At 37.7% G+C, this 26,339-nt stretch overlaps 2 protein-coding genes across 7 annotated transcripts in view; both read right to left on the bottom strand.

Annotated features, from left to right (window-relative positions):
* The window catches only part of uckl1b (uridine-cytidine kinase 1-like 1b), a 43,216-nt gene extending 29,743 nt beyond the window's left edge, over window positions 1-13,473 (bottom strand). For 2 of the 5 annotated variants that reach the window (XM_089124384.1, XM_089124383.1), the window contains exon 1: window positions 13,334-13,473. In XM_089124384.1, the coding sequence (XP_088980510.1) occupies window positions 13,334-13,407 (74 nt within the window). In that variant the 5' untranslated portion in view covers window positions 13,408-13,473. Of the gene's footprint in view, window positions 1-1,026; window positions 1,289-9,688; window positions 10,277-13,333 lie in introns of those variants that run through there. The other 3 variants (XM_089124385.1, XM_089124386.1, XM_039669930.2) reach the window with 3 other exon arrangements.
* A 580-nt stretch (window positions 13,474-14,053) lies between these two features.
* The window catches only part of znf512b (zinc finger protein 512B), a 95,864-nt gene continuing 83,578 nt past the window's right edge, over window positions 14,054-26,339 (bottom strand). For both annotated transcript variants that reach the window (XM_089124382.1, XM_039669952.2), the window contains exons 11-17: window positions 26,044-26,142; window positions 24,366-24,542; window positions 23,926-24,249; window positions 23,149-23,250; window positions 22,907-22,969; window positions 22,672-22,770; window positions 14,054-21,378 (exon numbers count right to left, since the gene is read on the bottom strand). In XM_089124382.1, coding sequence (XP_088980508.1) covers window positions 21,016-21,378; window positions 22,672-22,770; window positions 22,907-22,969; window positions 23,149-23,250; window positions 23,926-24,249; window positions 24,366-24,542; window positions 26,044-26,142 — 1,227 coding nt within the window. In that variant the 3' untranslated portion in view covers window positions 14,054-21,015. The remainder of the gene's footprint in view (window positions 21,379-22,671; window positions 22,771-22,906; window positions 22,970-23,148; window positions 23,251-23,925; window positions 24,250-24,365; window positions 24,543-26,043; window positions 26,143-26,339) is intronic.

Raw genomic sequence — 26,339 nt, 5'->3', positions numbered from 1 at the left:
TTACTAGCTTTACCTATGTGGGTAACAGGGCATACAGCTATATTTCAATGAGGAAACTATCTCAAGATCTGATAACGGTGGTATCATAAAATTTGTGGCATGTTGCAACCTCTGAGAAAAACAACCACATATTACTCGGCAAACGTGTTAGCTGAAAATGTAACACATCATCGTGATCAATGAAATGGAGATAACTGGAATATCGTGTTGTCATGTCTAATGAATGTTATGACAGTTGAACTCAAACTAAGCAACTGACCTCATTTTGATCAACCTGTTTGAGTTCGAAAACAAATACTACCTTAATAATGAAAACATAACCAAGGCCAGTGGAAGCACTAGCATGGCAGGATTAAAGATAACCAAAAGGACCTGGTTCAAACTAACAAGGTGTGCTAACCATACATGATGCGATAAGATTACGAACAAGTAATTTGACATGACAGCCAATCAGAAGGCCGTGTGGGCGGAGTCTCTTTAAAGACTAAAATAAGCCCTGTAAAGTCTGACATATAAAATAACATATAAAAAGTCTGTAAAGTCTGACATATAAATAAAAAAATGTCCAAGGTTTATTAAACCATTAGACATAATATGAAACTAATATAATTTGTTCTTTAAATATAATATTACATATAATTTATGTAAATAATAAAATAGTAAGTACATATTTACATGTACACACATCCATTACTAATATAATTAGCAATACTAATAAGTGATAAATTGCTTATGTTCTGCTTACATAAAAGCATCCACTAAACACATAAATGTAAATTATTAGGTACATACTTATATAAATACACTGTAAAATTGCCATTTATATAAAGTGAGACTAAAAATGTCATTACGCATAGGCCAACTATGCTAATGGTGGATTTAGTTTGATGATTTCTAAGAGCATTTCTGGAAAGACTGATGAGTCACGAATAAACAAGAGAAACAAAATAAAATTGATGGACGCCTACAAGAGACCCTGGAGTTCATAAGCTGCAAAACAATTTAATTTGAGAGAAAAATACTTACTGAAACAGACGAGAAAGCAAGATGTCCTTAAAACATGAGTCCATGTACTTGTCCATTAAGTAAAAGAAACAAATACTACCTAGTACCTACTCTCAACTAAACACCACGTTCGTTTAAAAAAAAAAGCCAGTCAGATCAAGTTACGCACGACTGCGTAATCCCTAAACAGGCTTACATACTTCGATAAACAAAGCTTACTTCACAACTGCAACTGGTAAAACTAGAATAAAGCCCTGCTACAGTATGAGAGAGTTATAGGAGATAAGATGGCACACAGTGGACTCTGCCCTGGCATTTTTCAGAAACCGCAAACCAGTCTGCCGAAGTCTTTCTCTAAAAGGAAATAATAAAGTGACTAATCATTTACTATAGGACTTTCTTCTATACAGTGAACTATCTGTACAAAGAAAGTGAATGGTGGTGACTATTAAAGAGCCCATATTATTGCCCATAACATACAGCGTGATTACTTGCATATTTTCCTGAAAACAGCGGAAACAACTTAAAATACTCATTTGAGTAATACATCATTCAAAATTATAAAGGGTCTAAACTATGTTTAGCTACTTACAACAGTTATACGATAGAAGTGTTAAATGACAGTAATGTCCAGCTATGCAAACTACTCAAATTGGTCAAATTTCACCATTTTGGATTGAAAACAGGCTAATTCATAACAGTGTGATAATAGCACAACATTAACAAAGCTATTTTTGACAGTGTGTGTGCACAAACTCGAATGTGTTCGGCACATGTTGCATTCCCAAATGCAAATTATAAACGGCTCAAACACAAAGCAATTGCAAAGTAGCATTTACTGTGAACTGAAACTGAAAACGAATGTTTCTTTACTCTCAAACACGCAGAGCGTCAGACTACATATTTACGCAACTACATCACAACCGTTGACATTCCATGATCACACTAACCCATATGTCATTCTAATAACCATGCATCGTCAATTTTCATAAAGTTATGGGAAATAACTTTAAGCAAACCATGCATGAGATAAATGTATTCGAAAACATAACATTGTGGAGTTTATTTATTTCTTGGATTAACAATTCACGTGGGTCATACTTTTTAGGTTGGAAAATACAGAAATACGTACAACTGCGGAAATTATAGCCTACATGCCTAAATTATACATTTAAAGATATTAACTACATGTATTTACAATAGGGTTGGTTTAAGGTTAGTTGCATGAATTTATGCATAATTTACTGTTATTACAGCAGTAAGTGCTAGTGTAACAATATATCACAATACAAAAATGCAACAATACGTATTTTGGATAATCCCCTAAAATAAAAATTACTGTGTGAGAAAAAATTCAAGTTTACAGAGTTTTAGTGCAAGTACTACATTGAACTACTATATATCATGTTGATTATAAAGTATAATAATGCAATGGGGGAATATTTGTGGGTCCTGATAATGCCAGTAAAAAGTGGCCGACATTATTTTAAATAAATCTAGTCAGTGAAAGCATGCAAGCATCTACAAGAACTCCGTATTTTCAGCTTCAGAATCATGAATATTGTTATTCTGGCGTCACCATTGTCCTTGGGTTACAAGCACCGAGTCCAAACCTATTCATTTAAACCTACAATGTAATATCAAATTTAGCATTTCAATCAAGAAATAAGTACATTTTTTGTTCACCTTTTACCATATGTCTTGGAGTATCGCAATAATATCGTATCGTGAGTTCGAATCGTGACATGAGGGTACCGTTACACCCCTAGTAAGTGCATGTTATGTCAAGGACTCTCTAAAATAAAATGTTTCCAATTGTCATACGGTCACATGATGCCACAGAGTAGTGTGAGCATTCTTCAAAACATCTCCTTTTGTGTTTCACAGAAGAAACAAAGTCAAATGGGTCTGGAACAACAACATTAGGATGAATAATTATTTTAGGGGCAAACTAGCCTATCCCTTTAAAAATACACACACACACACACCCCCTAATGTCAACGACAGCACATCAGGAACTTCTGGTTCGCATCACAAGTACACTCAAGACCAGTATGAGAATATACCATTGTGCAGTTTACTAATGGAAAATTTTCACAGTAAAACACCTCATTTTATAAAAACTGCAAACAGGAAACAAATCAAAACCTGTGAGGAGCCGAGGTGCCAATCGCATGCTTTCAGCAAATGAAACTGATGGATATTTGCTTGTAAAAACAGAGCAGAGTCCTGTCAGCGACAGCTTTGTTGATGATGATCTCACTATATATACAACGCATCTTTTGCCGCGTTCCAGGCAACCTGTAACTCGTGTTTTTCCAACCTTATACCCGTGAAAGTGCACTGGAACGGCAGTCAAACCCGTGACTTCCCAACCGTGAACTCGTAGACCGATGTCCTCCCAGTTACGAGTTCTGACGTCACATAGCCCGCCAACACTGACAGCCCCTACGGATGCAGTGTTTCTGCAGGCGGTAATCGGTGAGAATACACTTTAGGACAATATAACGTTAACTAGTTTTCAGTCCATTGAGTGCAAGGATAAATTAATACCAAATACATTTCCAAATTTACAAATTAAGTAAAATAAAAGGTATAACAGCTTATCTTGCCTCATGCGCTATTTTTCCTCCTCAGTTTCCCACAAATAAACAAGGAGTAGGCACATTTGGCGTTAGAAATTATTACAAATGCGCGTGAGCCCCGTAAGGTTCGCCATGCTGGTTTGTTTACATCTAGGTAGTTTGGCGTGAAAGACCTGGAATGCTACAAAGTCGTAAGTCGTGGTTTGAAGTCGTGATTTACGTGCTCAAAAACATGCCTGGAACGCAGCATTTAACTACTATGTAGGCTAGTAATATTTAAATCAAAGACCCCTTGTGGTGAAAATCAAGTTTTTAAATGTTGTTTTTATGTCTATGTGGTGTTTTTAACATGCTTTAAGACAAACCATGTGTGAATTCATAAGTCACACCATTGCTGAGTATTTTCTCCTGAAAACTGCAGTGAATCAAAGACAGTCTCAAAAACACGGTTCGAAATCGCTGGTGTTTCTGACGTCACAAAAACTACCTTATAACCAATCATGTCTCGAGGGGGGCGGGCTTAGGCATATCATTAACTATGACCGCTCTGAAGCAAGGGAGTCTCAAGAGAAGACAGGTTATGCCCATTTAATTTTCTGTTGATATGAAAAATCATCTACATTTAGCAATATAGCGGGTGAATTATGAATATGATGTACAAACCCAATTCCATAAAAGTTGGGACACTGTACAAATTGTGAATAAAAACAGAATGCAATGATGTGGAAGTTTCAAATTTCAATATTATATTTAGAATACAACATAGATGACATATCAAATGTTTAAATTGAGAAAATGCATAATTTTAAGGGAAAAATAAGTTGATTTTAAATTTCATGGCATCAACACATCTCAAAAAAGTTGGGACAAGGCCATTTTTACCACTGTGTGGCATCCCCTCTTCATAACAGTCTGCAAACGTCTGGGGACTGAGGAGACAAGTTGCTCAAGTTTAGGAATAGGAATGTTGTCCCATTCTTGTCTAATAAAGGCTTCTAGCTAGGGCTGTGAATCTTTGACAGCGAATCGATTCGATTCACGATTCATAGGTTTTCGATTCGATTCATGAACGATTTGTGCAAATTCAGAACGATTCGATTCGATTCACATCCAAATTCGATGCGATTCGATTAATTCGATTCTATTCTTAATTTTTTATATGCATTATAGTATTATTTATAGGTTAATTATAATATTATTTCAATGCTTCACCCATCTTTGTCTGGGTTTGAATTAGCCTACAGCGGCCTTCGGGGATCAGATAGTGGGGATTTTGTCCATTGTTAATGTTAGTTCATGTTTGTTTTTAATTTTAATGAATATATTATTATAAAAAAAAAAATTCAATGGCCTACAAATTAGCATTTGCAAGTAGCAAATATTTTGAAAAAGGCTTTTAAAGTATTGCATTAAATGACTAGGCTACATGCACAAATTAATGGAGACCTTTTCATTAGTTTCATTTTGCGTCCTCTCAGTGCACTCGTTATCATCTTTTCACTGGATTTTGCTCGCGCTCGGTCCCATAGCTCTCATGCTTTCATAACGTTAAGATTTTTGAGCAGTCCATGTTTGAGCTCTCCAGATGAGCTCTCTGTCGAGAAAGCAATAGTTTTGAGGCAAACCGCTCAAGCCATTGATAAAGCTGCCATGCCATTGCGTGGGCACTATGAAATAAAACGCTTTCATTCATTTATTACATGGACTCTCCGTACACGCAAGGTGGTCTCTCGCTCGCTTTCCCTCTCTGCCGAGTGCGTGCAGCCGTGTGTGAACGCGCGATACGCGGTTTGGAGCACAACCTCTGTCTCATATGCACGCTCGCTCTAGATTCCGGGAGATTTTAACTAATTTGCGGCAATACAAGCTGATCACGACATGAGTAGCTCAACAGGTAGAAAGATAAACTCATCTTTCAGGCATTTGACCGACCGGGCTTCAGCGTGAGAAATCAGGGGTGTGTGAGCGCCTGAAACCAATCAAATGCGGATGTCATATGACGGCCAATGCGTGAGGCAGCTTGTACCAGGAACACTTTAAGGTTGTGTTTATATATTTTAAACCACTGAATCGCTATAAAATCGTGATTAATTCGATTCTTAGCCTTTTAAATCGATTATTCACGTAAATAAACGATTCACGATTCAAAATACATGTTTCAGGATCGATGCATATGCATCGCCAGGATTTATAATCGATGCATCGAGAAAACGAGTGAATCGTTACACCCCTACTTCTAGCTGCTCAACTGTCTTAGGTCTTCTTTGTTGCATCTTCCTCTTTATGATGCGCCAAATGTTTTCTATGGGTGAAAGATCTGGACTGCAGGCTGGCCATTTCAGTACCCGGCTCCTTCTTCTACGCAGCCATGATGTTGTAATTGATGCAGTATGTGGTTTGGCATTGTCTTGTTGGAAAATACAAGGTCTTCCCTGAAAGAGACGATGTCTGGATGGGAGCATATGTTGTTCTAGAACTTGGATATACCTTTCAGCATTGATGGTGCCTTTCCAGATGTGTAAGCTGCCCATGCCACACGCACTCATGCAACCCCATACCATCAGAGATGCAGGCTTCTGAACTGAGCGCTGATAACAACTTGGGTTGTCCTTGTCCTCTTTAGTCCGGATGACATGGCGTCCCAGTTTTCCAAAAAGAACTTCAAATGTTGATTCGTCTGACCACAGAACAGTTTTCCACTTTGCTAGAGTCCACTTTAAATGAGCCTTGGCCCAGAGAAAACGCCTACGCTTCTGGTTCCCGTTTAAATATGGCTTCTTTTTTGACCTATAGAGCTTTAGCCGGCAACGGTGAATGGCACGGTGGATTGTGTTCACTGACAATGTTTTCTGGAAGTATTCTTGAGCCCATGTTGTGATTTCCATTACAGTAGCATTCCTGTGTGTGATGCAGTGGCGTCTAAGGGCCCGAAGATCACGGGCATTCAGTATGGTTTTCCGGCCTTGACCTTTACGCACAGAGATTGTTCCAGATTCTTTGAATCTTTGGATGATATTATGCACTGTTGATGATGATAACTTCAAACTCTTTGCAATTTTTCTCTGAGAAACTCCTTTCTGATATTGCTCCACTATTTTTTGCCTCAGCATTGGGGGAATTGGTGATCCTCTGCCCATCTTGACTTCTGAGAGACATTGCCACTCTGAGAGGCTCTTTTTATACCCAATCATGTTGCCAATTGACCTAATAAGTTGCAAATTGGTCCTCTAGCTGTTCCTTATATGTACATTTAACTTTTCTGGCCTCTTATTGCTACCTGTCCCAACTTTTTTGGAATTTGTAGCTCTCATGAAATCCAAAAGGAGCCAATATTTGGCATGGCAATTCAAAATGTCTCACTTTCAACATTTGATATGTCATTTATATTCTATTGTGAATAAAATATAAGTTTATGAGATTTCTAAATTATTCCATTCTTTTTTTTACTCAAAATTTGTACAGTGTCCCAACTTTTTTGGAATCGGGTTTGTATATTACAATGTTATGATGAACTATGTGCGTTTCTCCATTGACGTTCATGGCGTTTCTAAGGGTGCTGGTTGTTAGAAGGAAGATGTCTCTGAGACACGAATGGGAACATGGTTTTTGTGACATTAGCAACACATCATTAGCTGTTTGATAACGTAGTCAAGACAAAGGCTAATCACATTAATTACTGTAATGTGTCCGACGTCGAACAGAGCGATTTATAAAACGCATCACCATTCTGAAACATCGACTACACGAGCCTGTATAATTCAATCTTCCACTTCTTCTAAATCCGTTTCTGGTTCTATCATATATGGCTGAATTAAACCAGTATTTCCACTTGCCATTGTGCAGGAGGGCATATTCATGGTTCAACATAGACTACGTTCCACGTATAGCCTACTAAATGAGGCAAGGGTGTAGAGTTACATTCTAGCTATTTTGGCATGCATGAATTAATTATTCCCACAGGAAAAATCGTTTAAATATGTCATTTTGGTGATCAAAGATGAGATTTAAAGGGGTGGTATAATGCCCTTTTCACAAGATGTACAATAAGTCTCTGATGTCCCCAGAGTGTGTGTGTGTGTGTGTGTGTGAAGTTTTAGCTCTGAATACACCACAAATATCTTTATATAGCATGTTAAAGTTGTCACTTTTTGAGGGTGAGCAAAAATGCACTGTTTTTGTGTGTGTTCCTTTAAATGGAAATGATGCTCCCAGATCAGGAGGCGGAGCTACAAGAGCTCAGGTCTATTTACCAAACACAGAGACACACTGAAAACGTAAAAAAAACTTTCTTAATTGATAGCTTAATTGGTAGCTTATATGTGGTTATCTTCTATAGTATAGTATAGTAACGAAGTAGAACTAAGTACTGTACTTAAGTACTAAAATGCTGTATGTACTCTACCAGAGTATTGTTTTCTTCTACAAAAATAAAAATACTCTACTTTTACTTCAGTAGATATTTTTGATGAATTTAATACTTTTACTTCGATATTTTTTTTAAATGTTCTGCTAGTTACTCGTTACAATTATAAAAATTTTACGAATCATTCGTTGCAAGTTGGCTTTCATGCTGCCTAAATCACACGCTAGTTTTATAGGGTAATGGGATTGATTGACAGACACACACACATTTACAACTAATGCAGGGGTTGTCCTGCAATGACACTTTTTTGGCGGCCGCCAAAGCAAATTTGTATCCCCCCCAAAGCGCCTTATTTGATTGCTAGTTCAAACTAGCAGCTTTCTTTAATAATTACATGACACAATACTTGTAGTTTTACTTTTAGTAAGTAGTGAATTTTAAAATAAACTACTTGCAATACTTAACTACAAAAATGTTGAATACTTTAGCACTTCTACTTAAGTGTGGTGCTTAAAGAGCACTTCGACTTCTACTCAAGTCACTTTTTTGACAGAGCAATTGTACTTTTACTCAAGTCCGGGTTTCTAGTACTTTATACATCTCTGGTCATTGATTAGTTCTGTCTTGATAATCTATAAATCAGGTTCCGGGGGCAGGGTTTATGTAAATATTGGGATTAGTGGTGTCACTAACCAGGGAGGTTTATCATGACTACCGGCCGTTTGTTGTAGTCCTTAAAAAGTAATTTCTTCTGCTTTGAACTTTGAGCGTCATAACTTTGCTGATGTTTATGCTCAAACAGCAACATTACACACTAACTAAAGTTAGAAAAGTGAAATCATAATCAACCACCCCTTTAAGGGATAAAATAATTGACTACAAGGGGGCTTTAATCATTTGATACAATACACTTATTTTGTACATACACAAAAAATCCGTAACAATTTATTTTAAGGTAAGGTTAGGTCAACTTTATTAACCCAAAGGGCAATTTCTTTCACAGCCAGTAGTAAACCATACAATCATACAATGAATAAACACCACCACAACACACAAAAAGAAAGGAAGAAAAAAGGACTTCAATAAATAATTTACCTTGAATAAATTTAAAACCAATGGCAGCTGGTACATTTTTTTTTTTTTTAAATATTAGTCCCATCTACATTTGCCAGTACCAAGTGATGTAGTAACATGTTACGACATGTACTTACTATAGTAAAAACAGTCAATTATGCATAATTACAAGAAACGAAAAAGCCAGTTCATGACCCCTTTAAACAAATTCGGCAAAAAGTATTTTTGGGGAATTCTACCTACCCCACCTTCAACACTTTATTTTAGTGTCTTTGTCAAACGTTACAAGTACTTACTACAGTAATAACAGTAAATTATACATAATTACAAGCAACTATCCCTAAACCACAATATTTACCTGTAGTTGACTAGTATTATTGTATAATTACAGTGTAACAAGCATATCCGAGAACAGTGCAACCCAATAATTATTTTTGATGCAAGTACATAGTAGTAATTAAAGACAGCTAATATAAACAGTGACCAAAACAGCAAACCCCAATCGCACGCTGATGTTTTCAGCAGATATATTCGTAAAAACAGAGCAAGTAGAGAGCAGCTGCATTCAACATGCAATTGAAAGTGTGCACTTAACGAACCACTCAAGTGTGTCCAACACACTTTGAGGATGGAGAAAAAGACCAGCATAATAAACACTTACCTTCCATCTGCCCTAAGAGACCAGCAGCCTGAGATCCTGGCTCCCGAGTATGCTGGGAGTGTGTTCATGACGGGACAGACAGATGAGATGAGATGAGACTTCCAGAGAAAGATCAGCGCTAATGTAACCGCCGGGACGTACACATACACGGGCGCTCAGAGCGCCTGCCCTCTGGCAGTGGCAACCCGAGCGGAGCGAGAGAACAGGAAGGAAAAAAACGAAAGTGAAGCAGAGGGGAAGAAAACAAAACTGTGCTTTCTATGTCGGTTTTGTTTTACCAGTCACTATAGCGTCAATGGGCCGGGACCTTTCCCTCGCCCTAACATGCTACTATGGACACTGCCAACAAACGTAAGAGGATAACCTGTCCCGCAGATTATGTTTGGCGGGTGGTATTAATAGCAGCAGGTTGGAAACACGCAGAGCTCACACACCCCTCCGCTGGCCTCTCACGGGGCGGCTCATCTGTCTGGGACACTCACACAGGCTGTTACTGACGCGGGACGGTGACAGAGCGTGAGGCAAAGCAGCGATTTTGAATTGTGGACATAAACAAATCAGGTTGCTCTGTGAAGCGGGAGCGCTGGAGGAGAGGCGCTCTGAGATCACCTTATCAACAGGCCCGTCCTCTGGGGCGTCGCTCCACCTGCTCCCCCTCCCGGGACACCCCTCCCTCACAAACATCATGATGAAACTCCGGGTGTGTTTCACAAAAGCATCGTTGGCCAATTTCCACTGAACTCTATTGGTAACGACCATGGTTGGCTTTGGGAAACTATCCCGAGTCAGCATCTAAACTGAATAAAGCTAATTAGATGTTTAAGTGTTAGGAGGATTTTAACAATTCATGATTGTTATGTAATGCAGAAAGTTGAACGTGTAAACTTGCTATTAGAATCAACCAGAAAGATTAAAACATCATAGCTGTTATACAAACAAACAAACTCATACAAATCCCAAACGTCTTCAGTCACATGATCCTTGAATATGAAACTTAAGAAACATTTATAACGATTATCAAATATCAATGTTGATATGTTTAAGAAAACCAGTTTTTTTTCAGGATTGTTAATGAATATAAAGTTCAAAGTAACAACGTTTAACTGAAATATAAATCTTTAGTAACATGTCTTCACTGTCACTTTTGATCAATTTAATACGTCTGTGCTGGATAAAAGTATTAATTTCTTCTTTTTTTTTTCAAACCTAAAATAAGTATATTCAAAGCCCAGAAGAGGAGATGACCAACATGGATGCAGTGACGCAATCATGGAGATTCTTTGTATGAGATAAACCTCTTAACCATCTTATTCTCCTTTTAGATCTCGCTCCCAAATGCCAAGACTTCCTCTTTCTACTTCAATCCTAAACACGTGTATGAAAGACAATAGGCTTGTTTGAGATGAGCAAAATCTGCGCAGAACTGATCACCGGTGATCAGTGCGAGAAATGTGTCTGAGTGCGGTATGTCAAAAAACTCTCGCGAGCGCAAGGCGCACCTGTCGGATTGTGCAGTCGCACGCAGTTGCTCTCCACTAGGGGTGTAAATCGGACAGTTAATCACGATACGATACGATATCGATTCTCTCAGCCAGCGATACGATATTTGCCGATACATCAAGAAATTCTACGATATGATTACGATTCGATTCAGGGCTATATCGATCGATTAATCGATATTTAGAAACTATGTGCCAAGTGTACACAACGAGTTACATTTATTAACTCATAATACATCCAAAAAAATACATTACATGAAAGTTTAATTCAACTCTTTGAAAATTGCACACCCTCGCCCAATTGGGACATTTACAAGTTGTTTGTTAGCTACAAGTTAAAAAAAAAAAAAAAAAAAAAAACATGAAAACGAACAAGAACGGAGTTATTTGTTTTTGCAAATGAACTCTTCTGTTATATTAAAGTTAATTGAAAGGATTTATATAGGCTACAGTATATGACCTGAATACTGCACACTGATTTGCTAAAATAGACTTTTCGGGGCTTGTCGCTTCTGCTGTAAAACATAAACTCACAATGCTTTTACAGTGGAAACCACCTGCATTTGTGACAAAGGGTTCAGTCAATCTTGTCAGATGTCTATTTTTAGTGGAGAAAAGTTGTGTGAGGATGTGGAGTGTGTCAAAATCAAGGTACCGTCTATCAATATTTTGTGTGAGGTATTGATGCATCGTATCGTTAGACGTTTGATAGATGCATCGATCTATATCGATGTATGTTACACCCCTACTCTCCATTGACAGCGCTGATCAAAAGCATGATGGGAAATTACTTGCTGACGACACAGCTTAATGCTCATTGGTTTAAACAACAGTGACTGATGTATTGTTCCTTATTAAAACTGATATCATGTTTTATGTGTGTGTGTGTGTGTGTGTGTGTGTGTGTATATATATATATATATATATATATATGGGTGAATAAACTCTCTGACAGTGTGATAAGAACACATCTGTATTAAAGAAAAAATGATTGATAAATACATATTGGAATGTAATTAAATAAAAAGCACTTTGGGTGTCATGTTCATTATATTTATTTTCACATAAAAGCAACAGAACTTAAATCACATCCAGTTTATTAGTAACACGTGCACGAGCGTGAATCCCGTTAATCCCGCGATATCAGACTTTGATCTCACAGGTGTCTGATCTGATCCACTGAGAGAACCGAAATCTGTCCGCCTTGACTGCGCTTTTTCACTCCTCCTCTTACTGCAGCTCCTCTTACTCTCGCATACATTTCAGGCGAGGCAAGGCGCATCTCAAACAAGCCTATTCCCAACAACAACAACAACAGCAGCTGCTGGTTTGGTGTGAAGGCACAGTCACGTGACACGAGCTCGCGCCGCGGTGATGTCACAGAGTTAGACGAGCGCGCCCTCTCGCGTCGCTCTGCCGCGCTGCAATCATGATTCAGCTTGATAAATATAAAAAAACTATAATACAGTTGCAGAGTCGCATTATACAGAAAATACAACTCTAAATGTTTCTGTTACATAATAATTTATATGACCTTGTATTATTAGTGTAAAATACCATTCAAACATGTATTAAGCCAACCCGACAACAGGTGTCGTACACAATACTGTTTAGACTAGAGGAAGTGAAGTTATTTTAATTACATGTGGCTGAAAAACGGTCCAACGAAATAACGGCGATGATCTACACGAGTCACTATCAGACTCTCCTGAGACCTTCACGACATGTGCGTCGGTGTCATTCACCAGGGGTGAGCAGCAGGAACACACATTTCCTGACAGTCAGACCATTTCATTTTAAACAGAACCAGACGCACAAACACAACATATTCACAGTCATGGACTGAAACGAGACGAGGAAACAGGGTTACAGTTTCATAAGTGCTTAGACTAAAGACACGTCTCTCCCGTAGACTGTAAGGTCTCTCCACACATCTTGTTAGTTTAGGAGGGGTTTATAAATATCACCAGAGGCATATATGATCAACGCGTGTATTGCAGAGTGCCAGAAACACGCGAGACGCACCAGAAACTCCAGCACGCACGCGACAGTCACTGTGCGCTCGTCGTTTAATGTTCACACTCTTATTAAGATCACGGGGAACTTAATAACTAAGAGGTTATGAGGTGAAGCTCTTGAAATGTACCTTGTGCAGCGCATAGAGGATTTTTCTCCGCACTCCATCGCCGAGACTCTTCCGTCTCCGCACAAGGCAGACATTGTTGGATTCCTATTTGACAATCAGCTGTTGCGAACGCGACTCTGGCCTCGACTAATGCTGCTGGGATATGTAGTTTTATGCTTCATAGGGTCGCGTATGTCTTCGGCGAAGCGGAACTACAAATCCCATAATTTAAATTGTAATGTATATTTTTAAGTGCAAGTTTAGGTATGATTGATTGTAGTGTTTGCTATACGGAATTTAATTTTACGCTAATTGTACTGAAAAATAAACATCTCAATGGGAATACATGGATTTTTCAACGGAAGATACACACATCTATCAATAGCATCAACAAAAAGGACGAAGATAATTGTTACACATATTTTATTAATATAATTTTTTGAAAAACAATTAATATTTTATAGAAATCCTACCTTTCAAAAGTTTAGGGGCAGCAATAATCTTTTTATTTATTAATTTGTTTTAATTTTAAGAAATGAATAGCCTACTCTAAATCAGGAAGTAAGTCAAAAGTGACAGTAAAGCCATTCCCATTTTATTATTATATTTTTTTATATTTAAATGCTGTTCTTCTGAACTTTCTATTTATCAAACCCATAAAAAGTCATTTCTATTATTTTATCAATTATATTTTTTGTGACATGTTCATCCAAACATAAGAAAGCAATTCAGCCAATCAAATCTTTCTCAACATTTTATTAATTATTTGAGGGGTATTAATGCACAGTTAATACACCAGGGGAAAAAGAGAGAGAATAATAGTTTAGATTCAGAACTCTTGCCAACCTAGTTAAAAAAAGGAATAAAGGATCATTTTGTCCATTACTTGATAAGTATTAATAATAGAACTAACAGTTTCAGAATAAAATGTACTCCTTTGGACCATCCGTTTGTACCTCAGACCAGGGGACCCAGTGGCCCTGCTCCGAATCACTTCAAATCAATCCCAATGACTTCCGTTTGTAAACTTCTCATGAGGATTTCTCCGTCAGAACACTGATGGGGCAAATTCTAACTTCTGAAATCCTCATTTCACACAAAAGTTGAAGTAATGTAAAGAACATTTTTGAAAAACTGGAAGGGGGCTCCACTTTCTACAGACCCCCTTAGTACAAAATTCCACAGCACACAATCAAATTCACCAAAATCTCTACCGACACTCCATATTCAAGCCTATTTCGTGGGATTACAAGTGCACTAAATACAGAAATACACACCTACACACATTCATGCTCACACACTCACTCACTCTCTCTCTCTCACACACACACACACACACTGTGTATAGCGTCTTTGACAAAAGGACATTTTCAACATGTACTTCGACCTGTATAGAAAAGCGCAGGATCCTATTCAAATAGTTTAAAGCAACTATGTCACAAAGAAAGAAGCAAACAAGCAAAAGAAAGCGAATACAGTTCGCACCAAGCTTTGGAAATCATATTTAACGTTGCAGAAGTGCTTTCGACTGCAAGATATTGCTGTAATTTTCAAATAAATCTGTTGCGATGTCATGATCGTACAACGTCTGCATATGTGTACGCCACATAATCTAGGAAGACGGGTAATTGAAGCCACGCACAATATTCCTAGCGGAAACTACACGCCATCTTTCAAATCGAGCAATATCGTGTGAAAACTAAACTTCCATTGAGAAAGATACATTCCACTGGGCCAAACTCAAAGCACATCGTCTATGTTAAAGTAGTACGGTAGTTGGTTTCATAGACCCAAGATGGCAAAGATCACACCGGCTCAGAGACGGTGGTATAAAGACAACATATTTAGAAATGTCACGGAGCAACATTAGCTTCTATCTCAGGTTTGACCTGGCAACATGCAGGATACATATGTTGCCTTGTCCTCTCCTGCGATGTTCTCTGAAGGTGAGGAGAATCTCACGAAACCTGCGAAGAACATACTTATCTTTTACCAGAAGATCAAATGGAAGAAATGATATTTTGCTTAAAGGGGTCATGAGATTAAATTTGCCTGGATCTTTCGACAAATAAGAGGGGTTTGTCCCATTAAAACACCCTGCAAGTTTCAGAGCTCATTATAAAACAAAGCATTTCATTAATCGAGCTCCAAAAAAATGGATCGTTTTGATATTGTCGGATCTGTGATGTCACAAATATATTTGCATATGACCGCCTCCAGAGCAAGACATTGACGAATAGCTTTAAATTATCACACCATAGGCTCCGCCCACTGGCGTTTAGCCACGTAACGACTGGCATTTGAGTGGGCGTTGATACTGTGTATGATGTTAGCTAATCATAAAGGCCTGTTCACACAGCGCGCGCGTTATTCGCCGACGTTTAACACCTTGTGACTAAACAAAGGGCGCCAATGAGAGTGTGCACACCGACGCGTAAAAGCGTCATTTTCATTAAAACGCCTCGGGTTAGTTTTTTTTAGTTTGACGCATCGCGTCAAAAACTATCCGACCAATGAGATTGGTGCTTTTGCTCACGTGTTTGGAGCTTCTGAAGTTACAGTAAAACACAACTTGGGGGCGCTCAAACACAAAACGGTCTTGCCGAGTACACATATGCAATGGCGAAGAAGATATACGCCAAGTAGCGTCGCCGTCTACACAGCCAAGAAGAAATAAGACGAGGAAGACGCGAGTCAAGATGAATGTAGAGCTGCTGTTCTCGTTGGTGTTAGAACATAAAGAAATATATGACAAATGCGACAGGGACTACAAACATCTCGATAAAAGAGGACTGTATGGAGTGGTATTGCAGAGCTAATGGGCGCCATCTAATGTCAGGGAATGGATTTGCATGTTCACTCGGCTCATCGTCAGCAAAAATCGCTTGGGTGTGAACACAAAAAACGCGTTGAAAAACGCTGACGAATAACGCGCGCTGATATTCGTCACGGTGTGTACGGGCCTTTACATTGTCGTTTACTGACCAGCATTAAAGGAGCCACCACTTAAAAACTGATCATTTCTGACCGAGGGTCAGAATGAAGGTTGAAAATAATCATTTTTGAATATAAATAATGAATATGTTAAAATAATAGAAAAAAATCTGGCATGACCCCTTTAATAAAACTTATGCATCTATTAAAATCGTATGCATCTATTTTTCTCAATGATGATTCTCATTAGTGTAATGTATAGTAAATTTAGTTTTTTTAATGGTTTATGATGTGTGTGTGTGTGTGTGTGTGTGTGTGTGTATATATACACACACACACACACACACACACACATATATATACACATGTTCTTCAAAGATTTTATCAGACAATATAAAAGAGCATTTTTGCAGTGCAATAGGGAGATTTCCGCAGAAGATTTTAATTTGCCATTTAATCCTTGACGCTTCGTTTGTGATGCAGGACAGTTAAAATGAGATCTGCTACAGTAATTCATGTCATAAACATGGGACTCGATGGCAAGTTTGACTAACTGGTTCACAATTTCATGCGCAACATTCCTTAAGGTAGATTGGCTACTAGCACCTTTTGCCTAAAACCACGACAAACCAACCCTAGTTTTCTGAAGCAACTATGAGATTAAAGTCACATTTACAAGTATTAGTATAAAATAAATGTACGCAACTTTCAGCTTATTCTTCTTTTCTCATTAGATAAATATATTTTTAATAATTTATCCTTTTTTTTTCTGTGTGACCTGTATGCTAATAATTTTATGGCAATTCTTTTTCATGATTTCAAGTACCTCAGTGAGAATTATTAGGGTTTTGGAATACATAATTTCTGTTGCAAATGCTATTTTTTTTCAATCTATAATCTTTTATACAAACTGAGGAAGAATAAAAAGACACACTGCTTCCATTAGTCACCTTCGAGGGGACTGCTATGGCTTCAAACTAAATTTTCAGTTCATATCTGACATAGATTTGCTTTCTAAATTGGGGAATGGAGGACAGGGCTTCATTTGCACGTATCACACGGATCAAATGGCAGGCGTTCGGGGTTTCTCGAACTCTCGTGGATTTATGTAAAGGAAACTGATCCGGGATCTCACAGCGCAGAGCCACTCAATTAAGGGGCGGGAGAATGGAAGCCTAACAGTGCCTGCAAAGTGCAAGATAAGGAGGGAGGGGGAGGAGGGGTTAAAGTGCAATACGAGCATTTTCCTCAAACAGGCCTTGATCAGAAAGTTGGGAATCAGTGTGTGCAGGACCATTCAGATGTTCAGCTGGACAGACGCTCTGATTCGGAAACGTTCGGATAAAGCCTGCGGTGACTATTCTGATTGTGCTCTTCAATGCTTTACACGACATGCTTGTGCACCCAAAACACTCTCACTATTGCATACAGGTCCTTTAGTGCATACCACACACACTGCTTGTACTCCTATCAAAAGTTAACGGGTGAATGTCGCAAAAACATGCCCAGGTTACATTTCACCCTAAAATTCATAAAAAGTCTAATTTGACTGATAAGATTGTTTGCATTGAGATATTTTTTCTCACATTTGCCTGTCAAATTGTCATTACCGTAATGCAATATATATTTATATATATTACATTTAAATTATATTAGGCATTATAACAAATACTACTTTTATTTATATATACTGTATATATATATATATACAGTATACACTGTAAAAATAAATATGCTTTATCTAATCAAAAAAACAAACAAAAAAACAAAAACGTGCATTAAAATATCCCAAAATCACAAGGCCAGTGTTATATATATTTAGTTAAGATGATAACTTACAATATTCCAAATGCTTCAAACAATATTTAAATCGCGAGAAAATTTCGATTTTAACCAAGGAAACGGGGCGTGTGAGCAGGGGTGAGCTGGGAGTCGCCAGTCAATCGCATCATATCCGCGTTACCTCGGTTTCCGCTCGTACTGCGTGTAGTCCTGGACAAATGCGGAAGTTGTAGTTGTGCGTTAGCGTCTATCAAGCAACAAACGTCAGCTTGTTTCGCGCATTTGTTATGGAATGGAGCACAATTATTCTTTAGCGATTGCACCTGGTTCTGTCGACAAAGACAAGTCTCGTAAACGCAAACGTCAACGAACAGGTCAACCAAACGACTCAAGAAGAATTTGGGACAAGAGAAAGCTCGACATCGGTGTGGCATTTCCTAAATGGCGAGAACTTTGTGAAAAACTCGAACTAGACAGAGACCCCGATCTTGCATGCGTTTTACTTGACAGGTGAGTAACACCGTGTTCTATATTCAAATTTCATGTCAGTAAACAATGCAAAACAATTAGTATTATTGTTAGAATGTCTTGTTGTCTATGCATATGATGTGAAAAATCGTAATAAGGTCATATTCACCGCGAATACTTCTCAGAATGTGAACTGTTGGCTGTATCTTAGAAAATGACGTTTATCTGAAAAGTGTTTCAACCGTCCCGGCTTTCCCCTAACATCTGTGATAACTAATTTACTTTTAAACATTACTTTTCTCGCGGTTATTTCAGTTTAATGAAAAACAAGCATGTCATTAAACGCAACAGTTATAGAAATCGAACTTTACCTCACCCATGACAACTAATTTTCGATTCCCGTCTGACTGATTTATCCACGGTGGAGTTGAAAACAACAGTTCCCATCATTCCATGTTCCTCCACGGGGTCATCAAGCAAAGCCGTTGTTGTTGTTTTGAATGTAGCGCCCTCTAGCGGCATAAAATCTTACGTATTGTAGCTTTAAATAAATGTAACACATTAGAATTGAGTAATAATTAATCAAATTAATTCCTTAAAAGTTAACCATTTAAAATGAGTAAAACTTAAAACAACAACCTAAAAAAAACCATAAATTGAAGTCACCATTATGGTGATCAGTGTTTGTTTTAGGTTCGTTTTAAAATGACGGTTTTCTCCTTCAGTGATTCTGCTTGTTAACATCAGATGTCTTCAATGTTGGCAGTATAAAATAAAGAGTTCTTAATTAATCTTTGACGTCTGTCGGTTAGTGAGATATTTTTGTTTGTATTTTTTTGGTGTAAACTTTACTCGTTTTAAATGGTTAACTTTTAAAGAATAATTTGATTAATTATTACTCAATTCTAATTTGTTAAATTTAATTAATAATATTGCTTGTAATCTGTTGCCACAAGTCTATTGATTAGATAAAGCATATTCATTTTTGCAGTGTATGTATAACAGAAATATATCACTTTTTAACATTACGGTAATGAGAATTATGCAAATAAAAAGTAATAGTCCTAAAAAAAAATCTTAATTTCCTTTTAGTGAAATACAGTTTTTTTCCTTTGCTTAGAATTTGAAGTGAAATCAATCTTGAGAGGTTTTGTGAGAATCACCCAAATTTCCTGTTTCTTTTTCCAACTCGACCACTATCATTTTCACTGGAGCCAGTTTGAGTCGTAGGAGCCGTTCACACAGAACACATTTTTGCATTCCACTGCGTTTTTTCCACTGATTTTCTATGTAAACATGCTCTGGATGGACATGTTTGACCATTCCACATCTTTTGCAGCATCCTGCGCATGACATGGCGATCTAAATGTGTGGCGCTCAAGTTAAAAGAAATTCCGATTTTTATACAACTTCCACTGCCTCTTTTTGTGAACGGCCCCTCAAGTTTAAGCAAGGACTGATGACATCACAGATGTCAAAGGGCGTTCCTGTGCTTCGACGTATTATATTTTTCCTGCCAACACATTTGTAGTCATCTATTAGCTGCAAACGTTTCATTTTGCTATTGATTTGGAGTTCTCTAATCATCTGCACTGTATATTTCTTCTAAGTTAAACATCACAAGCTTACAGTATATTCCCATAAAAAACAATCGGACAAAATGAAAGCACATAGCTCTACCAATTTTCAAAGCATTTAAAGGTTTTAACAAAGACCTCCAGGTCACCTGCAGCAAACTACAAACTACTGCAAACAGCCCAACGGGATGCGGGATAAGGAGTTACACAGGGCTACGTGCTCAGACCTCTCTCGATTCCGAGCAAGAGACAGGACAAGAAACCACAAAAGCAACACTATTGCACAGCAGCACACTGTTACAACAGCCGTCGATCTAATTCCAACCCTGCCACTGACGAAACAAACTCAAGCACATCTGAGGAAAAGCAACCTAAACAATGACCAACCTTGTTTGAAACCGATGGACGAAAATGAATTGCTTTGAATATATTCATATATAGATATAGATATTATATATACACAGCAGAGTTTTACCGTGATAAAATGTTAGCAGTAAATTAGCTCACCATGCTAATTGAATGAGTTTGATATTCTAAAAAAAAAAAAAAAAAATGGTTCAAACACATCATGAAACCACCAGACATGTTGACTCACTGTAGCTACCCAAAAAAAAAATCACATAGAAATGTAACTTCGTAACTTCTGCTCTAAAAAATATATCAACTGGGAGCTTAAATGTTATTGACCCCTTCAGAGTGAACAAATGAACTATAAAAATGGAATGAAAAACCAACAGGAGTAATATATATCAGTATACACAAGCACACACATAATGTATATACTCAGCTTAAAAAACACAAAGATCAGTGTGAAATCAATACAAATCGTTGTTTCCTGCTGTTTTTCATCCCCTCATTCTTCCGTTCATCTTTCTTCTGTGTCTTCCTTCATTTCCGTGACCGAACTGAATAAAGTTTACCGCTGTAGTTCGGAAAGCCGTGTTACTCAGCGGCCAGAGCTTTCTTAGGTTTGGCTCGTTTCTTTATAGGGGGTGGTGTGTCTCTGGCTTGGGCTGGATTCCCACTGTCCACTGGGTCAGAGGGTGTGGTTGGGCTGTGGGTGATGGGCTTGGGTGCAGGGGTTCGGGTTTCCGAGGTTATGATCTGGGGAGGAATCGGGGCTGGAGCAGAGGCGAAGCTCTTAGTCTCTGCTGGAAAGGAGGCTGTCACCAGGTGGTGATCTTTGGGCTTTCGTCCTCTCTTCTTCCCAGGCACTACGTTTTTCATGTCCTTCTGTAAGCCATTGCTCTCTGGCTCTTTTCTCTTGTTGTTGGCCACTTCATTGGTAGATGCCCGAAACCAGTTCTGTGCACATAGAGCCACAGCAAGTTTAAAGAGGAGCTTGCATGATTTTTTAACATTTTAAAGGGAAACTATTCATCCTTATAAAGCCCTTTGACATAGAAAGGCACAAGTTGATGATTTGTGCATAGTATGACATTTATCTTTGTGTACTAAAACTGAAACTAAAGATTAATTTTAAAGCATATATAGAAATAGTTCTGGATCGCCCCAAAAAACTACCGGACATTACTCAAGTTTGCATTATTACACCAAATTAGGGCTGTGAAACGATTAATCGCGATTAATCGCATCCAAAATAATGTGTGTTTACATAATATATGTAGGTGCATTGTGTATAATTATTTTGTATGTATAAATACACACACATGCATGTATATTTAAGAAAAAATATTATTTATATATAAAATATTTATATTTATATGTAATATAAATTATATATAAATGTATATACAGTATATACATGAAAATATTTCTTAAATATATACAAGCATGTGTGTGTATTTATATATATATATATATATAATAATAATTATACACAGTGCACCCACATATATTATGTAAACACAAACTTTTATTTTGGATGCAATTAATTGCGATTAACCGTTTGACAGCCCTACAACAAATATTTTAACGATCAACACTTCGGTCAATTGCTTGCAAACCTGAAGATGGTCGGTTGACCAAAATGTTGCTCAATAAAATATTTATGTGAAAATGCAAACTTGAGAAGTATATGTGCGATTTATATTTTTCCATATTTGTGTAATAAAATGATCTCTATGTGATGGTAGAAATGTTGTGTTCTGTGTTAAAATAATAAATACAACCAATATAGCAGATTTATTAGAAGGTTAATTTAAAGATTGAACTGATTTTCCAATCCCTCCATTAAATATTTAAAATACTTTTAAACCGAATATTTTCAAAAGTTCGTTGGATTCAAATGTCTTGTTTTTTTTTTAAATGTTGAAAATGTTTTTTAATTTTTTTTATGTTTTTTTTTTTTAATTCTGAAAATGTTCTAATTATTTCTTAGCAGTTTTCTTAACTATAATTACAAAAAGTAATAAGTATATATATATAAAGTCTTTCATTGCTTCAATGGAAGCATCGCAACTTCACAGTTGGTGTACCTTTGTTTGTCAAAAAAGTTTTGTCTTGTTCATTCATATCAAACTTGATGTGAACAGACAGACAAACATTAGACATTTTGTTACACTAGAAGACTATTAAGTGCTCAGATTACTCTCCATTGAACATACAATATACAGGGTGAGTGAGTGTTTGTTTTACCTGCGAGTGTGTCTTGCTGATATGATACTTCACGCCGCTCTCAGAGTTAAACTCCTTCTGACAGAGCAAACACGTGTACTTCCCTACGTCGCCCCCTCCCTGTGTGGAGAAAAATAACAGCAGTGAAACTGATACCATATCAGCAATGTCTAAGGCTAAAAATATACACACTATATACAGTTGTAAAATTGATCTATAATTTACAACTACGGGTAAGAACGCAGAGGACTTGTACCTTGTTACAGCTCGCCAAGTGAGCTTTAAGTCCAGATACACTTGAGTAAATAGCCTCACAGTTCTGTTATGGAAATCAAGAGAAATTTATAGAGAAGAACTGAACAACAAAAACAGCTGTTTAGTTTCCCAAGCAAATCTTAATCTACTGATATCATGTTCATATTGATGTTGGAATCTCCCATTCAAGCACTAGCAGATATTAAAGTAATAGATAAATGAAAAGCAAGGGGGTGTTCTTACGCAATTTGGGCAGCAGATAAATCCTTTTTCCTTCACCTCGTTCTTCCAGCTCTCCACAGTTTCGGGGCTGAAGTTTGGGAGGCCTGGTCGTGTGTAGTTTAGCTAAAACAACAAAGCAAAGTGTGTCCGGGAAGTGCAAAATAAGTAGACAAATGTGTATATGAGTAATTAACGAAATTTACAAACACTACTGATTTAACTCATATTTAAGTGGCACAATATTAGTTTTTTGTGGTACAGTGTGACAAATATTTATAGTAGCCATGTTTCCAATCAACGCTAATTGAACTTATGTGAAAAATTAGAAATTTTCCTGTCCATGTGCTCGAGAGAACAAAATCTTCACTTCCTGAGAAATTGGGGCAAAATACTGTATCTGTCAATAAACACTGTCCTGTTATTTTGCCTTCGGGAACAATTTTGTTTGGGAATTCAATCGTGTGAGTCAGTCTTGGGAGGTAATTATACCGAATAATTTTAATGACAGACTTGACACTTCAGAACGACTAAAACAAGATTTGAGATGCTGTACAATGAAATTGGTTATTCCAGTTATCCAATCACATCCACTGTTGAGGTAATGTTATTTTGTTGGAGTAGCTTAAAAAAATAAAAAATGATCCGCCTCAAATGGAGTGTTTAAGTGTTTTTTTTTTTTTTAGAATGTATGCACATCTTGTGGTTTGTTTATGTGAAATCATGTTTTGCACAAGAACAGGTGGATGGAATGTATCAGTGGAGTGTATCAGTTTCAAAGTAGACTGAACACAGCCGTACCCTTTTGATGTCTGGTACAAGGTCGTCTTTGATGCGGCGTTTGTTGCCCCAGTCTTTGGCCAGCTCGTCCTCTGCGATCTCCTGCAGGTGGAAAACCGCCACCTGAGCCGAGCGCCGTCGCACCCGTCCGCTGGGCGTCCTCTCCAAATCCAGCAGCTCCTCCACCTCTGTTTTCTCCTCTTTCCTCTCCTCCATCTTCTCCAGCTGCTCATCTACTCTCTCCTTTACCTTCCCTCGGGCCTTTTTCAGATCAGGGTCGTCCTCCTCCTCCAGCACATCCTCCTCATCTTTACTGTCTTCTTGTTTCCAGTCCTCAGATGTGAGCTAAACGGGGGAGCCAAAAACAGTCTGTGAGATGCAGAAATCTGCCTATAATGTGTATATAACATCACACTTTCCAGATTTGGACAACGAAGTACAGTCTGAGTGTGTAATCTCACCGAGTGAATGACGGGGTGCTCAGTGCGCAGGTGGTAGTCACGGCCAGCTTTGGAGCGATAGGTTTTACCACAGTGCTGGCACAGGAAGACAGGCTTCTGTGTGTCTGGCAGCTCTCTGCCACAGCGCTTCTGATGATACTGATAACCCATCAGACTGGAGAAATGAGCTGAACAGCCCTGTTTGACAGAGAATCAAGCACACTTCATTACTTCACTCATTGATCTGTGGGATGACAGTCTGGGTACAGCGTTCCCTTGAAGGGCCTGTTTGTTCATACAAACTGCACGATCGTACTTAGTGACAAATAAGCTAGTTTTCAAAAATGCCCACATCTTTCCTCCTCTCTATATTTCTCTTCTCGTCTTTGACTCACACTGCCGTTCTGATAGACAGAAAATAGACAGACAGACAGATAGATAGAGAGATAGATTAATGGATAGATGAATGGATAGAAACAGACAGACAGACAGACAGACAGACAGACAGACAGACAGATAGATAGATAGATAGATAGATAGATAGATAGATAGATAGATAGATAGATAGATAGATAGATAGATAGATAGATAGATAGATAGATAGATAGATAGATAGATAGATAGATAGATAGATAGATAGATAGATAGATAGATAGATAGATAGATAGATAGATAGAGATACTGTAGATGGATGGATGGATGGATAGACAGACGAATGGATGTTTAGATAGAAATAGACAGATTTAGATGAATGGATAGAGATACTGTAGATGGATGGATAGATAGATACATAGATGAATGGATAGATGGATAGAGATAGAGAGACAGATTGATAGATAGATAAAAATAGACAGACAGACAGATAGATAGAGAGATAGATGAATGGATAGATGAATGGATAGAAACAGACAGACAGACAGACAGACAGATAGATAGATAGATAGATAGATAGATAGATAGATAGATAGATAGATAGATAGATAGATAGATAGATAGATAGATAGACAAACAGACAGACAGACGAATGGATGTTTAGATTGGATGGATGGATGGATGGATGGATGGATAGACAGATGAATGGATGTTTAAATAGACAGACAGATATAGATAAATGGATAGAGATACTGTAGATGGATGGATGGATGGATGGATGGATGGATGGATGGATGGATGGATGGATGGATGGATGGATGGATGGATGGATGGATGGATGGATGGATGGATAGATAGATAGATAGATAGATAGATAGATAGATGATAGATGATAGATGATAGATAGATAGATAGATAGATAGATAGATAGATAGATAGATAGATAGATAGATAGATAGATAGATAGATAGATAGATAGATAGATTAATGGATAGATGGATAGAGATAGAGAGATAAAAATAGACAGACAGACAGATAGAGAGATAGATGAATGGATAGATGAATGGATAGAAACAGATAGATAGATAGATAGATAGATAGATAGATAGATAGATAGATAGATAGATAGATAGATAGATAGATAGATAGATAGATAGATAGATAGATAGATAGATAGATAGATAGATAGATAGATAGATAGATGAATGGATGTTTAGATAGAAATAGACAGACAGATACAGATGGATGGATAGATAGGACATATTAAGGACAGACAGGGGAGTTTCGGGAGCCAGACAGACGGCAGCCACCAGTGACAGATCCCTACCTCATTGGGACATTTGATTCGGCCCGTCTGTTTGAGGACACGGCGTAGCCTCTCTCTCTCCTCCTGCTCCTCCCCAGACACATTCTCACTTGCCGAGGGCTTACAAATGGGAAACAAATACAATGCAACACATTAGCATCACTCCAGAAACTCTCCCTTAAGTCTTTACAACAATGTGTTTCCAATAACTGCTTTCTGAAAGCCAGATGCCCGGCCGGCAGTCCTCAAAACCTTTATAGAAAGGCCATTCCTCAAGGCATGTTAATGGCAATTGTCAGACTGCACTTTATACAACA

This window comes from Pimephales promelas, chromosome 20 (assembly GCF_988280905.1).
Source record: "Pimephales promelas chromosome 20, fPimPro1.hap1.1, whole genome shotgun sequence".
Taxonomy (NCBI): domain Eukaryota; kingdom Metazoa; phylum Chordata; class Actinopteri; order Cypriniformes; family Leuciscidae; genus Pimephales; species Pimephales promelas.
The sequence above is the reverse complement of the archived record's forward strand: the minus strand, read 5'-3'. Positions and strand labels throughout refer to the sequence as shown.